Source organism: Nomascus leucogenys, chromosome 13 (genome assembly GCF_006542625.1).
Source record: "Nomascus leucogenys isolate Asia chromosome 13, Asia_NLE_v1, whole genome shotgun sequence".
NCBI lineage: Eukaryota > Metazoa > Chordata > Mammalia > Primates > Hylobatidae > Nomascus > Nomascus leucogenys.
The window spans coordinates 88,833,176-88,849,201 of record NC_044393.1 but is presented as its reverse complement, the minus strand read 5'-3'; the positions used below and the strand labels follow the sequence as shown (position 1 = coordinate 88,849,201).

Below are 16,026 nucleotides of genomic sequence, written 5' to 3'. Positions count from 1 at the left end.
CAGTTCTAGGAGCTTTCTGGAGGAGGCCTTAGGGTTTTCAAGGTAAACGACTGTATTGTTAGCAAACAGTGACAGTTTGACTTCCTCTTTAGCAATTCAGATGCCCTTTATTTCTTTCTCTTGTCTCATTGCTCTGGCTAGGACTTCCAGTACTATGCTGAAGAGGAGTGGTGAGAGTGGACATCCTTGTCTTGTTCCAATTCTCAGAGGGAATGCTTTCAACTTTTCCCCATTCAGTATTATGTTGGCTGTGGGTTTGTGATAGATGGCTTTTATTACATTAAGGTATGTCCCTTGTATGCTGACTTTGCTGATAATTTTAATCATAAAGGGATGCTGGATTTTGTCAAATGCTTTTTCTGCATCTATTACCACATGATTTTTGTTTTAAATTTTGTTTATGTGGTGTTATCACATTTATTGACTTTTGTATGTTAAACCATCCCTTCATCCCTGTTATGAAACCAACTTGATCATGGAGGATTATCTTTTTGATATGTTGTTGAATTTGGTTAGCTAGTATTCCATTAAGAATTTTAGTATCTGTGTTCATCAAGGATATTGGTCTGTAGTTTTCTTTTTTGTTGTGTCCTTCCCTAGTTTTGGTATTGGGGTGATACTGGCTTCATAGAATGAGTTAGGGAGGGTTCCTTCTTTCTCTATCTTGTGGAATAGTGTCAAAAGTATTGGTACCCATTCTTCTTTGAATGTCTGGTAAAATTCTGCTGTGAATCCTATGGTCCTGGACTTTTTTTTTGTTGGTAATTTTTTAATTACCATTTCAATCTCACTGCTTGTTATTGGTCTGTTCAGGGTATCTAATGCTTCCTGATTTAAGCTATGAGGATTGTATTTTTCCAGGAATGTATCCATCTCAACTAGGTTTTTTAGTTTATGTGCATAAAGGTGTTCATAGTAGCCTTGAATGATCTTTTGTATTTGAGTGGTGTCAGTTGTAATATCTCCTGTTGTGTTTCTCAGTGAAGTTATTTGGGTTTTCTCTCTTCTTTTCTTGGTTAATCTTGCTAATGGTCTATCAATTTTATTTATCTTTTCAAAGAACCAGTTTTTTGTTTCATTTATCTTTTAGTGTGTGTGTGTGTGTGTGTGTGTGTGTGTGTGTGTGTGTTTCAATTTCATTTAGTTCTGCTCTGATCTTGGTTATTTCCTTTCTCTACTGGGTTTGGGTTCAGTTTGTTCCTATTTCTCTAGTTCCTTGAGGTGTGACCTTAGATTGTCCATTTGTGCTCTTTCAGACTTTTTGATGTAGGTGTTCAGGGCCATGAACTTTCCTCTTAGCACTGCCTTAGCTGTATCCCAGAGGTTTTGATAGGTTGTGTCATTATTGTCATTCAGTTAGAATAATTTTTTAATTTCCATCTTGATTTTGTTTTTTACCCAATGCTCATTCAGGAGCAGGTTATTTAACAATTTCCATGTGTTTGCATGGTTTTGAAGGTTCCTTTTGGAGTTGATTTCCAGTTTTATTCTGTTGTGGTCTGAGAGAGTGCTTGATACAATTTCAATTTTCTTAAATTTATTGAGGCTCATTGTATGGCCTCTCATATGGTCGATCTTGGAGAAAGTTGATGTTGAATAGAATGTGTATTCTGTGGTTGTTGGATGAAATGTTCTGTATATATGTTAAGTCCATTTTTTCCAAGGTATAGTTTAAATCCATTGTTTCTTTGCTGACTTTCTGTCTTGCTAACCTGTCTAGTGCTGTTGGTGGAATATTGAAGTCTGCCACTATTGTTGTGTTGCTGTCTACCACATTTCTTAGGCCTACTAGTAATTGTTTTGTAAATTTGGAAGCTCCAGTGTTAGGTGCATATATGTTTAAGATTGTGATATTTTACTGTTGGACAAGGCCTTTTACCATTCTATAATGTCCCTCTTTGTCTCTTTCTTTTTTTTAATTTTTTTTGAGAAACAGTCTTGCTGTGTCACCCAGGCTGGATGCAGTGGTGCAATCTCAGCTCACTGCAACCTCCACTTCCCAGATTCAAGTGATTCTCCAGCCTCAGCCTCCCAAGTAGCTGGGACTACAGGCACCTACCACCATGCCCCACTACCTTTTTTTTTTTTTTTTTTTTTTTTCAGTAGAGACAGGGTTTCACTATTTTGGCCACACTGGTCATGAACTCCTGACCTTATGACCCAAAGTGCTGGGATTACAGGCATGAACCACCACACCTGGCCCCTCTTCATCTCTTTTAACTGCTGTTGCTTTACGGTTTGTTTTGTCTGATATAAGAATAGCTATCATTGTTCTGTTCGCTTTTGGTGTCCATTTGCATGGAATGCCTTTTTCCATGCCTTCAAGTTTATGTGAGTGCTTATGTGTTAGGTGAGTCTCCTGAAGGCAGCAGATGGTTGGTGAGTTCTTATCCATTCTGAAGTTCTGTATCTTTTAAGTGGAGCATTTAGGCCATTTACATTCAGTTTTAGTATTGAAATGTGAGGTACTATTGCATTCATCAGGCTCTTTGTTGCCTGTGTACTTTGTTTTTTTGTTGTTGTTACTTTTTGCTTTTGCTTTTTAGCTTGTATTTTTGTTTTATAGGTCCTGTGTGATTTATGCTTTAAAGAGGTTCTGTTTTGATGTGTTTCCAGGATTTGTTTCAAGATTTAGAGCTCCTTTTACCAGTTCTTGTAGTGGTGGCTTGGGAATGATGAATTCTCTCAGGATTTGTTTGTCTGAAAATGACTGTATCTTTCCTTCTTATATGATGCTTAGTTTCACTGGATACAAAATTCTTGGCTGATAATTGATTTGTTTGAGAAGCTGGAAGACAGGGCCCCAATCCCTTCTAGCTTGTAGGGTTTCTGCTGAGAAATAAATCTGCAGTTCATCTGATAGGTTTTCCTTTACAGGTTTCCTGGTTCTTCTGTCTCACAACTCTTAAGATTCTTTCCTTCATCTCAACTCTGGATAACCTGATGACAATGTGCCTAGGCAAAAATCGTTTTGCGATGAATTTCCCACGTGTCCTTTGTGCTTCTTGTATTTGGATGTCTAGGTCTCTAGCTAGACTGGGGAACTTTTCCTTGATTATTCCCCCAAATATGTTTTCCAAGCTTTTAGAATTCTCTTCTTCCTCAGGAACACCAATTATTCTTAGGTTTGGTCATTTAACATAATCCGAGACTTCTTGGAGGCTTTGTTCATATTTTCTTATTTTTTTTCTTTGTCTTTGTTGGATTCGGTTAATTCAAAGACCTTGTCTTTGAGCTCTGAATTTCCTTCTTCTACTCGTTCAATTCTATTGCTGAGACTTTCCAGAGCATTTCACATTTCTAAAAGTGTGTCCAAAGTTTCCTGAATTTTCGATTGTTTTTTCTTTAAGCTATCTATTTCATTGAATATTTCTCCCACTGAAATTGGGGGAGTGTGTTGGGAGAGGAGGGTCTCCCTTTCCCACTTCCACAATTGGGGCACTCACAGTATTTGGGCTGTCTCCTGGGTCCTGCAGGAGCAATCCACTTCCTTCAGAGGGTCTGTGGGTCCTTTTGGGATTGCTGGTTTGTTCTTGCAGTTGATCTGGAGCTAAAATTCACCATGGAAGCTTCCAGATGCTGCTTTGTCTGGAGCTGCAATCTAGTCCTGCCTCCTGTCCACCATGATCCCCTCCATCCTCCCATCCTTCTGTTTTGTTTTGTTTTGTTTTGTTTGAAACAGAGTCTTTCTTTGTCACCCAGGCTGGAGGGAAGTGGCATGATCTCAGATCACCGCAGCCTCTGCCTCCCAGGTTCAAGTGATTCTCCTGCCTCAGCCTCCCAAGTAGCTGGGATTACAGACACCTGCTGCCACGCCCAGCTTATTTTTGTATTTTTAGTACAGATGGAGTTTCACCATGTTGGCCAGGCTGGTCTCGAACTTCTGACCTCAAGTGATCTGTCTGCCTTGGCCTCCCAAAGTGCTGGGATTATAGGCGTGAGCCACTGCGCCCATCCCATTTGATTTCACCTTCTCAGGGTTTAGGTTCTCTGCTGCCATCTCACCTGTCTGGATGGCACATGTAACACTTAAAGCAAAGACTAATGTGCTGCAGTGTTTAATCCACTCCCCCTGCCAGTTTCTCCTGCAGGTGTCTCTACACCTGCATCTTTCCTTGCCTGTGAATCCTCTCACTGGAGGAAAAGCACCCCTGTCTCTTCCACACATATCCTTTCAAGAGAATGAAGCAGGAAGGGGGCCTTGCCTCATTCAAGCTGGTGGCTGTTGCTTAGTGGCTGACTAGAGTCTCACCTAGAACAGAAGGATTGAAAGCCCAAGGGTGATTCCCCTTGCACTGAATCAAGGGATGGACCCAAAAGCACCAGAGCCAGGGCCACAACCTCTCTCCTGCTGCCTCCGCTCCTCCTGCAGTATCCTCTCTGACATCGAGCTCACCCCCAGAACCTCTGTGTCTCCCCTGCCTTGGGCACCTGCTCCAGATCTGCTTCCTGACCTTGTACCAGGGCCTCCTCCAGACTGGGCACACATTAACAGGTTAATAAATATTTTTGCACTAACAAATAGAAGTCAGCTCTCACTCCCTATTTACCACTTTTGCTTGGTACATTTATCTTAATCTCTGCATCTTTGAACCAGGTTATTAATATGGCCCAAGAATAGACAGCAAACACACCGCTGCCCTGCTGAATGGTGTGGTGTTCCTACATGCCGGGCACCGAGCTGGAGACTCAGACACAACAAAGACTGAAACAAAAGTGTAAAAAAGTGTGCACTTTGAGAACCACAGTCAGAGCATAGCTATTGATGAGATTAATATGAATAAGCAGTTGGTAAGAAATTAAAAATAAACCTAAACCACTAAAGACTTATTTTCTTTTAGGTTACAGAGATGATAGATAGTTAATTATAGTGGCTGACATCGACTAAGCACTTTCTGCATGTCAGACACTGCTTCGGGCTTCCCTGAGCATAAAAACACATTCAGATGGATTACTGGGGGCTGGGGGTAGGGAAGGGGCTACCATTTGCTCTTGGTTTTACATGTGGCCAGTTTCAATCCAAGATAAGCTACAATGAGATAAAAAAGTTCAAAAAAAATAATTAAACCAGTTAAAAAGAAAAACAGCACTGGGACTGAGGCTGGGTTTCAGAGCCAATTTCCAAGAAGTAATTTCATCATCATAGAACATCAAACGTGAATTCCACTCTCAGCTATGCAAATTCCAAAAGAATAATACCTCACATTTGCATAATGCTTGATGCTTTTCAAAGTGCTTTCCCAGTTATTAATCTAGAGAAGGCTTTATTACTACTGAAAACATAAATTAAAATTCTGTTCGGACTCCAGTTCTCCATTATTTTTTCCACTCACTTTGCCCTTAAAAGCCAGAGCCATCTAAATCCAGGTGCTTTTGATTGAATGGGCAACTCTAATAAGTTTAACTGACAGGGTGAATATGCATAAATGTAGCATATTATGAGGCCTTCGATCTACAGACACCAGAGTCAGGCTTAGGAAAATTTGCTGTTGAATTAACAAAACCACAGGGGAGCAACTCGGAGTTTAAGTTTGAGATCCTTTCAGGGTCTCAAATTTTGTAGGAGCTGCACACACTATGTTCATCAGAATCCATCTCCCTCTATCAAATATGAGAAATTAGATCTACCACTTTGTCCTTAACCCTACAGAAATCCCCCTCAATGACTTCCCACAAAGAGGCCCACATTTGCCAAACAGCTCCCAAGTCTTGTTTTGTTTTGAATGTAATATGAACCAAGAGGCTGAATTCACTGTAAATCCAACAAGGACAGAGGATTTTAGAAAAATGAGGTGAGGAGATATGACGGGGTTCGAGGAAATACTTCTACCCAAACCTAATGCCTTTCCAATTTGTTTCTTTTTCCATCTCTTTCAAACTTAATTATGTGTAGCGTTCTCAGTCACCAAATCACCAGCCTTTCCTGACACTTCAATCTCATGCATTTTAGCGAAAGATTAACCTGGCTGTTTGCTTTTAATTCTGAAGCTGTGTTAATACTCACTCCCGCTAGATTAGAAAAGAAGAAAAACACACTCCCACATACCCCGCCACGGCACCAGCAAGGCTCCAGGGTGAGACTGCTGACGCTGTCACAGTCCCTAGGGCTGGCTGCACTTACCACTTCAGGAGGGCCAAGAGAGCCACTGACAGGGCCACCGTTACCATGGGGCCATTCACTTCCAATTTTAGAAACCCCAAGGCTTCCATCATTCCTCTGAGACCCCAGAGTGGTGGTCTTCCAGATGAGACAGGAGGCTGATCCCGCTGCCCTTATGGGAACTGTGCTCTGCAGGTAGAAAAGGGAACAGGCAACCAAGCAAACATCACATGGAGTGGGCCCCCACAATGTGCTCTTTCTCAGAGTGTCTCCCTATAAAGAGGAAGGAAGAGGAGGGCACAACAAAGGGTTTCAGTGTAAAGGAATGAATCAGCAACTTTATTCCTTGATGACTGCACTGTCAATAAACATTTATATTAACTTCCTCAGAGAGCAAAAGCAAACTTCCCCATGTTTGCTGAGAAACAAAATAGTTGTAACCATGGACTTGTACTCTGAGAGGAAGTCTTCAAAGACAGACTCCTCTCCAAAATGTCTATCTATATCTATATCTATGTCTATATCTACCTCTATGTCTATATCTACATCTGTATCTATATCTACATCCATCTATAATTTTTAAAATTCACAATTAAGTGAAGATACATGTCAAGAGACTCTGAATATCCCAGAAAAATATGGGACCAGACGCCAGCCTGATAAAAATGCTGGCGGCTTTGAGGACAACCATCCCACCAAGTCCATTAGTTGCTGGGTCTGAGGACCTCTCTGAGTGTCTGGCTGTTGGAGCAAAGCAAAGATCCTGATTGGGGTCAGCATTCTCACGGTGAGTTGGAGGGCTTCTCAAGTGTTTGAAGGCAGATCCGTAGGCTCATATATGGGTCCTTTGTTCTAGCTTTGAGCTTATCTGACTAAAGTAGACAGAGAGATGGAGGGGATCATAGTGGATGGGTGGCAGGACTAGATTGCAGCTCCAGACAAAGCAGCATCTGAAGGCTTCCATGGTGAATTTTAGCTCCAGATCAACTGCAAGAACAAACCAGCAATCCCAAAAGGACCCACAGACTCTCTGAAAGAACTGGACTGCTCCTGCAGGATCCAGGAGACACTCCAAATACTGTGAGTGCCCCAATTGTGGAAGTGGGAAAGGGAGACCCTCCTCTCCCAACACACTCCCCCAATATTGAATGGGAGAAATATTCAATGAAATAGACAGCTTAAAGAAAAAATAATCGAAAATTCAGGAAACTTTGGACACACTTTTAGAAATGTGAAATGCTCTGGAAAGTCTCAGCAACAGAATTGAACAAGTAGAAGAAGGAAATTCAGAGCTCAAAGACAAGGTCTTTGAATTAACCGAATCCAACAAAGACAAAGAAAAAAATAAGAAAATATGAACAAAGACTCCGAGAAGTCTCGGATTATGTTAAATGACCAAACCTAAGAATAATTGGTGTTCCTGAGGAAGAAGAGAATTCTAAAAGCTTGGAAAACATATTTGGGGGAATAATCAAGGAAAAGTTCCCCAGTCTAGCTAGAGACCTAGACATCCAAATACAAGAAGCACAAAGAACACATGGGAAACTCATTGTAAAAAAGATCTTTGCCTAGGCACATTGTCATCAGGTTATCCAGAGTTGAGATGAAGGAAAGAATCTTAAGAGTTGTGAGACAGAAGAACCAGGAAACCTGTAAAGGAAAACCAATCAGATGAACAGCAGATTTCTCAGCAGAAACCCTACAAGCTAGAAGGGATTGGGGCCCTGTCTTCTGGTTCCTCAACAAACCAATTATCAGCCAAGAATTTTGCATCCAGTGAAACTAAGCATCATATATGAAGGAAAGATACAGTCGTTTTCAGACAAACAAATCCTGAGAGAATTCATCATTCCCAAGCCACCACTACAAGAACTAGTAAAAGGAGCTCTAAATCTTGAAACAAATCCTGGAAACACATCAAAACAGAACCTCTTTAAAGCATAAATCACACAGGACCTATAAAACAAAAATACAAGTTAAAAAACAAAAGCAAAAAACAAACAAACAAAGAAGTACACAGGCAACAAAGAGCCCGATGAATGCAATGGTACCTCACATCTCAATACTAACACTGAATGTAAATGGCCTAAATGCTCCACTTAAAAGATACAGAACTGCAGAATGGATAAGAACTCACCAACCAACTATCTGCTGCCTTCAGGAGACTCACCTGACACATAAGGACTCATGTAAACTTGAAGTAAAGGGGTGGAAAAAGGCACTTCATGCAAATAGACACCAAAAGCCAGCAGGGGTAGCTATGGGCTTCCTTTTCTGTGCCCCCACAGGTCTTAGGATGGTCACAGGTACATTTGTTACAGAAGGCTGTGGTCACAGGTGCAGATTCCCTGGAAAGGAGTGAGAGGAAAGACAGGGAAGGCACACAGAAGGCTGATGCCTTCACCCAGAGAGAAGGGATTCTTGGCTAGAGGAGAGAGGGAGGTGGGAAGAAGTAGATGGACTTGAAGTATATTTTGGAGGTGGGCTCTTGTGCTCTGCAGAAGTTCCTGGTGGGGTGCATATGAAGGGGAAGAGGAAAGGAGGACCACACCTGACCCTCAGGTTCCAAACTTGAGCTACAGGTATATCGGGTGCCATTCACTCAAACAGGTAGTCTCGGAAAGGTGGGGTATTGCTGGGAAAATCAAGAATTCTGATTCAGTTTTGTTAGCCTGAGATGCCCTGGAGACATCTGAGTGGAGGTGTCAAGCCAGAGAGCACTGATGGCTGAAACTATGAATAATAGCAATTGATCGTGATCATGTCATTTATGAGTGCTTACTACACACTAGTTACGATTCTAGGAGCTTTCCTATGTGTCAACTCATTTAATCCTCATACACATACCTAGCAGGTAAATCTTATGGTTAACCCTATGTTACAGAGGAAGAAACTGAGGCATGGGCTGTATGACTCTAAAGCCCATGCTCTTCCTCGAGAGATTATATTCAAACGTGGAAGCCATCAACATAAATTTGGTATTTAAACCCAGGGGAAGAGATGAGTTGAGCCACAAATAAGATAGTGAACCGCACAGGTGCCAAGAACCTTCCTTTCCTTCTGACAATTTGCCCTGCCTACCTGTTTTTAATAGACGTATTATGAAAATTATTCCTCTGTAGTTCCCTGCTTATTAGTGTCCCTCCATGTTATTCCTACTTAGTGTCCCCCAACTGCACCACCCCATCTGGCTGCTCCTGGCTGCATTTCAAGCCCTTTTAGACTCCCCACCCCTCTCCTTTGTCAGTAGGCTACGTCTCCTTCATCCCATTCCATCGGGATCTGTACTGAGAGGCTAACCCATTCTCTCTCACAAAACAGAGCTTCAGTTTTTCCAGGGGTCACCTGAAATAATCCAAGTTCAGCCACAGGAACACTGCAGGATGATGGCCAGGCAGCATGGAGGGGGTGGCATGGAGGGTGACTCATCGTGGTCATGGATTCAGGGAGCGAGAAGTGACTGTGGATAACACTTAACTCAGTGTATGTATAACCAAGATGCTCAGAAAAAAAATATTTTAAAGGATGCCAAGGTGAAATAAACATGAGAATTGCTGGTATAAGCATCGAGAAGTAAGTTTATTTACTGCCAGACCTCGGAGACTCTAACCTGCTGATATGCACTGGAAATCTCCAAGAGCACGATGCAGAGAGCTGCATTTCTCAAGTGTATTTTACCACAAAGGCCTCTTCAGGGACATTTATAACATATCCCAGATGCAGTTTTCCAAGGACAGTGCTTTGGAAACACAGACCAAGTCTTACTCTTTTTTACAGAGGTGAAAACGGAAACCCAGAAAGGGAAAGTCACTGGTACACGGTCTCATAGTTGTGTAGGGATAGGATCTAGTTCTCCGAAGCCCTTCTCAGGCACTTGATTTAGAACGTGCCCCTCACATCAACCTGTGGACACGGCACTGTGCACCCAGCACAGCTCCCACCCTGCTCACGGAGAGGCTATAGAATGTTGGTGGCCAGCTTGGAGATGTCTGGCTTTCTTGGGGAGTTGCCAGCTCCCCCATGGGCGCTGAGTTAACTCGCTCATTCCTCTAATATTCTTGGAGCCCTTTCTATGTGATTTGTGATTTGTAGAAACGATAAATGCCACAGAGAGGTTACCACACCCATTCTGTGGCTGCACAGAGTGGAGACAATACGCTGTGAATTGTGGACTGTAAATTAGCCAGGTTGGAGTGGAAGGCAAGAAATGAGAGATGCTCAGGGTTTTCACTGGGACAGTAGCATGATGAAGGATGTATTACAATTTTTGTATCTGTGATGCAATACAGGGACACTGATCAGGGTTTTTCTAGGATGAAGGTCAAACAGTTGCCATATTTCCCATAATTTCACTGTTTTCTGTGTATTTTTCTTTTACTAATACATCTATTAAAAACAATCAACTCAGGCTGGGCGCAGTGGCTCATGTCTGTAATCCCAGCACTTTGGGAGGCCGAGGCAGGTGGATCACCAGAGGTCAGGAGTTCGAAACCAGCCTGGCCAACATGGCAAAATCCTGTCTCTACTAAAAATACAAAAATTAGCCAGGCATGATGGCAGGTGCCTGTAATCCCAGTTACTTGGGAGGCTGAGGCAGGAGAATCATTTGAACCTAGGAGGCAGAGGTTGCAGTGAGCCAAGATCACGCCATTGCACTTCAGCCTAGATGATACAGCAAGACTCTGTCTCAAAAAAAAAAAAAAAAAAAAGGAAAAGAAAAAGAAAGAAAAGAGAAAAATCAACTCTACAGAACTGTACAGAAAATATCCTATAATCCCAAAACCACTGATGAACTCTGGTCACAAATTATTACCTACCCTCTTGTATTTTCCATGCACGCACAGACATGTATATTTTTAGTTTTTATGGAAACAAGACCATCACACCTGTGCCATCCTGCAACTGGTCTTTCTCACTTATTGTATAATGAATATGTTTCCTCTTCATATTTAGAGACATACGCCATTTGCTACTTCAGGCTCCACTGTACAGACGTGTTGTAATTTGTTTAGCCTATCCTCTGCTAAACAGCATTCGAGTTGTTTCCAAGTTTTCTCAACTTCTAATGAGGCTTCAGTGGACATCCTTGTATATATTATTGTTCCCTTGCATGAGGCTATCTCAAGCGACATTCTTAAAAGTGGAACAGCTGGGCCCAAAGATGTGTGTTTCCAAAATGCTAGTAAGTGCTGCCCTGTGTACAGGCAGGACCGACTTTCTGTCTCGAGCCATGCCGGGAGGTGCCCACTCGCCCCACTCTGTAGGGCTCCCCACAGAGCTTTGCTTCCCCTGTCTCCACTCACTGCAAGTCTATCTTTTTCCCCCACTCCTCCTTCCAGGCAGACATCTCCCCTAGAATTGAGTCAACTGTTTTGACTTCAGACTTGTGTTTCTTTTTAAAGCTTTCACTCCATAAATTCTGTGGTATTTCCTTCATGTTCCCTATGTTTAAAAACTGCCCGTGCAGATGTCTAAGCGGTGCCTTCCTTCGCTGCTGAAGGCTCCCAGCTGCTCTGTGCTAAGCCTGATGTCTCTGGCGAGGACTGAGGCAGAGGCTGAAACAGAGGCTGAAAGAGGTGTCAGCAGGCACATTCTCTTTGTCATGAAGGATGCTGGATAAAGGGACAATGGAGCTTCCTCAGCACCATTCAAGTACCAAGAAATTCTCTAACTTTACTCAGCCTCAGAGCAACCCCAGGAAGTAAGTGACCAATACTTTTCATTCCCAGGTTGATAAAACTGGAGCTCAGAGATGTCCCACGACCACCTGAGGTCATACATGTAACACAACCTAGAGGCCAGGCTCAAGCCCAAATCATTTGGCTTTACATGCAGTGTTTTTTTCCCACTAAATCTAAGGTCACATCTTGGTTTAGAATATTTATAGTTCACCGAGCCAGCCCACAGTTATGATATCGTTTATTCTGATGTTTACCTCCAGGGTGCAGAGTGGCTGGAGGGAAGAAAGAGGACGGGTGGTATGAGCTTGGGGTCTGCTTCACCTCCTTACAAAAGATATTAGGGGCCTTTTGGAAGCATGAGGACCTCGGCTACCCCCAATGTAGTCCAGTCTCTTCAATATGATCCTTTTAGGGACTCTGTTCCATTTCTGAGAGTGGGAGATCAGGTTAGGAGGACTCCTCTGTTCCTTCAGTCCTTCTTCTAGAAAACATTTACTGAATAATCACTGGGGACCTGGCAGTAGATGAGAATCCCAGTGTGTAAGCCCCACATCTCTCCAACAAGGAGCTCACCTTCCAGGATAAGGAAATAGACATATAAACTAAGTTCCAACCGTCTTATAGTTATGATGGCACAAATACATGCAGAGCACAGAGGGGACACAAACAGGAGGACAGGAGATCGGTAAAAGGTTTGAATCTAGTGACATCTGAGCTTAGACTGTGCAGATGAATTCACCAAGCAGAAGAGAGTAGGATAGATGTGCTTGTCGGGGGCAGCATGGCTGATGCTTGCTCAAAGGCATCAGAAGCTGGGGTGAGTGGGGAGGACAGGGAGATACGCAGAGGCCGGATCTTGCAAGGCACTGCGGGCTATACCAAGAAGTTCATCCTTCATGCTAGGGTCAGGGAAAGCCAGAGTAGGAGGTAAAATTGGGCAGCAACGTGATCAGATTTGCTTCTAGAAATATCACTCAGGAGGCGGATTGGATGCTTTCTACCTGACATGACGACAAGCCAGGAGGCTGTGGGTCAGCTGGGTGGGAGATGACAGCCTGAATAAGGCAGTGGATGTGGAAATGAGCAAGAGAGGGCTGGTTTTTAAGATCACCAGGAAGGCAGAATCCGTAGTATTTGGTCACTGATTGAGTGTGAGGATGAAGAAGAGGGGGATGTCAAGGATCACCCCTGAATGTCCAGCTCTGTTGAGTAAGCCCGTGATGGTGCCATACAGCATGACAAGGACTCGGGGAAGGAAGCAAGTGTTAGGAAGATATCGTGGCTTCAGTGTTCTGCACGCTGAGCACGAGGCCTCTCATGGCCCCACAGATTAAGATGCTCAGGAGGTGGCCAGATCTGTGGAGGTCAGGAGAAAAATCTGAAGTAGGGAAATGATTTTCATTTTGACAGCCATTTGCTTGTGGATGGGGCAAAGCCATAGGGATAAAAGTGGGCTACGGAGAACAGGTAGAGTGCTGAGAAGGGAAGCACAGAGTTGGGGGTGGGGGAACCAACACCAAGAAGAGCAGCCTTGCAGGGCAATACCAAAGAGATGCCTGGAAAAAGATTCAGCAGATATAACCAGAGAGAGAGAGAGAAAGAGTATAAGAGAGAGCGAGCAGACAACAGGACCATTAGCTGAGGGACCTTATTTTACTGCTTAAGAATGCAGCTTTTTGTTTTCTAATGACCTGTGTTCAAATCCTACGCCTTCCATACTCTAGCTTAGACAATCTTGGAACACAAATTCATCTCTCTGAGCCTCGGTTTCTCATTTGTGAAGTGGTAATAACTGTCCACACTGCCTAGGATGGTGGAGAGGAAAATGAATTCCTTGTGTGGCCTGATTAGTGGAGCTCTGGCTGATAGGGAGCACTCAATACACGAGGTCTGTGATTGTTTTCACTGAAGCCACTGGAGGACAGTTGCAAGAAGCAGGAAACGACCTACAGCATTCGTGCCACAGAAAGACCAAGGGAAAGTGGCAGTGTGGTCATTACGGCTACCTCCTTCCTGGCTTTGGCGAAGTGGAGGGTGTAGAGAGACAAGACCTAGAGAAAAGGGGGTTTGGACAGAAAGGGCTGATTCTGACGTCCCCCTCCCTCTCTTCGGCCCCATGGCTGAGACGTGGAAGAAGACTCGGGTTTGGACTGGCTAGAAGAGTGGAATTTGCAGGTGCCACTCATTGTGGGTCCCACGGGGAGGAGGGAACATCTCCTGCAGCGGGAGACTTGTGGGAGACAGCAGCCATCTGTGTGTTTCCCCTGCCTGTGATAAGGGCAGAGCTATCGCTTTGCTTCAAAGTTGCTATGGAGATGTGGATGGGCTCATAAACAGTTTTAAGGTCTATGTCAAATCTTGATTTTGTATTAGTCTTGAGGGCAAGGACCATATTTTATACATCATTGTACAACCACACCGCCTATCACATTGCAATCTCATCCACTCACTTGGCTTTCATTAACATCACAGGCTGTTCACTCCCAAATCCATTCTCTCCAGCCCAATTCTCATTCCTGAGTTTCATACCAATATATCCAGCTGCCCAGTGGACCTCCTCTGACAACCAGCCTACAGATGCTACAGACTCGAACTCTCTAAAGCTAGACTCATTGCCGCAGCCTCCTTCCTCCATTAACCTCATCCCATCTCCCCCGTCTCAGTAAATTGTACTTTCTTCCCTTCAGCCCCAAGCCAGAAACTTGGGATCATCCTGGACTTCCCTCAGCCCCCTCATCTCAACATCCAGTTAGTCAGCAAGCCCTGCTGGTCCTGCCTATGAAGTCTCCCTCAGTCTGGCCACTACTCCCTTTATCCATTCATTCTACTTCATTTCGTTGGTTCAACAAATGCCTTGGCATCTACTCGGCATGAGTGACTGTTCTAGGCCATGGGAAGACAATAGAACAGTGAACAAGCAAGGTTTCTTAGGGCTTAGATTTAGAGACACCCACCCAAATATCAGCTCCGTGGTCTCTCCCTAGATTGCAGCCGTCTCCTGATTGACCCCTCATTCATTAATCCAAGAATTATTTATTGAATTTGTGCAGGGTGCCTGGCACTGTGCTGGGTGCGCATGAAGAATCTAGAGAACACCAGCATGGCTGGGAGGCATTAAGCAGAGGAAAGAGTAGGACTGGCCTACACAGGAGAGATAAGGAAGGGTTAGGACATCTAAGACCCAGTGGACCATGTGAAAAATGCACTACTTCCTTCCAAAAGGAAAGGGAAGCCATTGAAGGGCTTTATGCAGTGGGGTGACTTGACGCTATTTAGAGTAACTGTAACCCATCTATTTTCATTGTCAAAATTAACACAGAGCTCCTCCGATGATAGCCCAGCATCTGCGTGTCAACATCAATCAGGTGCCCCCATCACACAGCAGGGGAGTTGAAGCAATGCTGCCATTCAGACCTTGGCTGTACGTGTCAGCAGAAGATGAGCAATGAGGTTGTCAACTACAGGTTGCTCTTGATGTTGCTAACCACACATGGCCCATCCTATCTCCTTCTCATTTCAGCCTCTCTATCAATTTATGACACCCATGATCTCAGCTTGTCAGATGTTAGCACTTCCTGAGTTGTTGTCAAATCTCTCCTGCCCCTCCTCATGGCTGGATGCGGCTACATGTTGATGACTAGACATAGTTCTCCTTGCAAAAGTGGAGAGTCAGCAGACGGCTTGACTAACTTCAGGCAAGTCTTGAAGCTTTCAGGCAAGTTGGTGCCTGGAACAGTCATTTTTTCACCTCCTAGTCACTGGGAGTGGGAGTGGGAGCAGACATAAGGAGACAGACGGCATGCTCAGAAAGCAAAAGTTAGAATCCAGAGTTTGACAGCAAGATCACAAATGGCATTCCAGGCAAGTTGTCAGGACCAGGAAGTCCCACTACAGAGCAAAGGGGGCACTGTGACCCAGGCACAGGCCCAACAATAGAAACTCTCAAGTAGAAGATAATTAAAAGTTTTGGCAGCAGATGCCTCCAAGGAAATATGTCAGCAGGTGGTAGGGCCCCAATCTCCACCTATGTATGGCAATATAGAAATAAGAACTGAGTTGGGGAGGCTGAGAGTGGTGGCTCATACCTGCAATTCCAGCACTTTAGGAGGCCAAGGCAGGTGAATCACTTGAGGTCAGGAGTTTCAGACCAGCCTGGCCAACATGGTGAAAACCCATCTCTACTAAAAATACAAAAATTAGCCGGGCATGGTGGTGTGCACCTGTAATCCCAGTTACTAGGGAGGC

At 43.9% G+C, this 16,026-nt stretch overlaps 1 protein-coding gene across 3 annotated transcripts in view; it reads right to left on the bottom strand.

The window, feature by feature from the left end:
- TBXAS1 (thromboxane A synthase 1) overlaps positions 1–6,383 on the bottom strand; it is a 190,235-nt gene extending 183,852 nt beyond the window's left edge. For 2 of the 3 annotated variants that reach the window (XM_030825843.1, XM_003270804.4), the window contains exon 1: positions 6,122–6,383. In XM_030825843.1, the coding sequence (XP_030681703.1) occupies positions 6,122–6,213 (92 nt within the window). In that variant the 5' untranslated portion in view covers positions 6,214–6,383. The remainder of the gene's footprint in view (positions 1–6,121) is intronic. The other variant, XM_030825844.1, reaches the window with a different exon arrangement.
- Between the last annotated feature and the right edge of the window lie 9,643 nt (positions 6,384–16,026).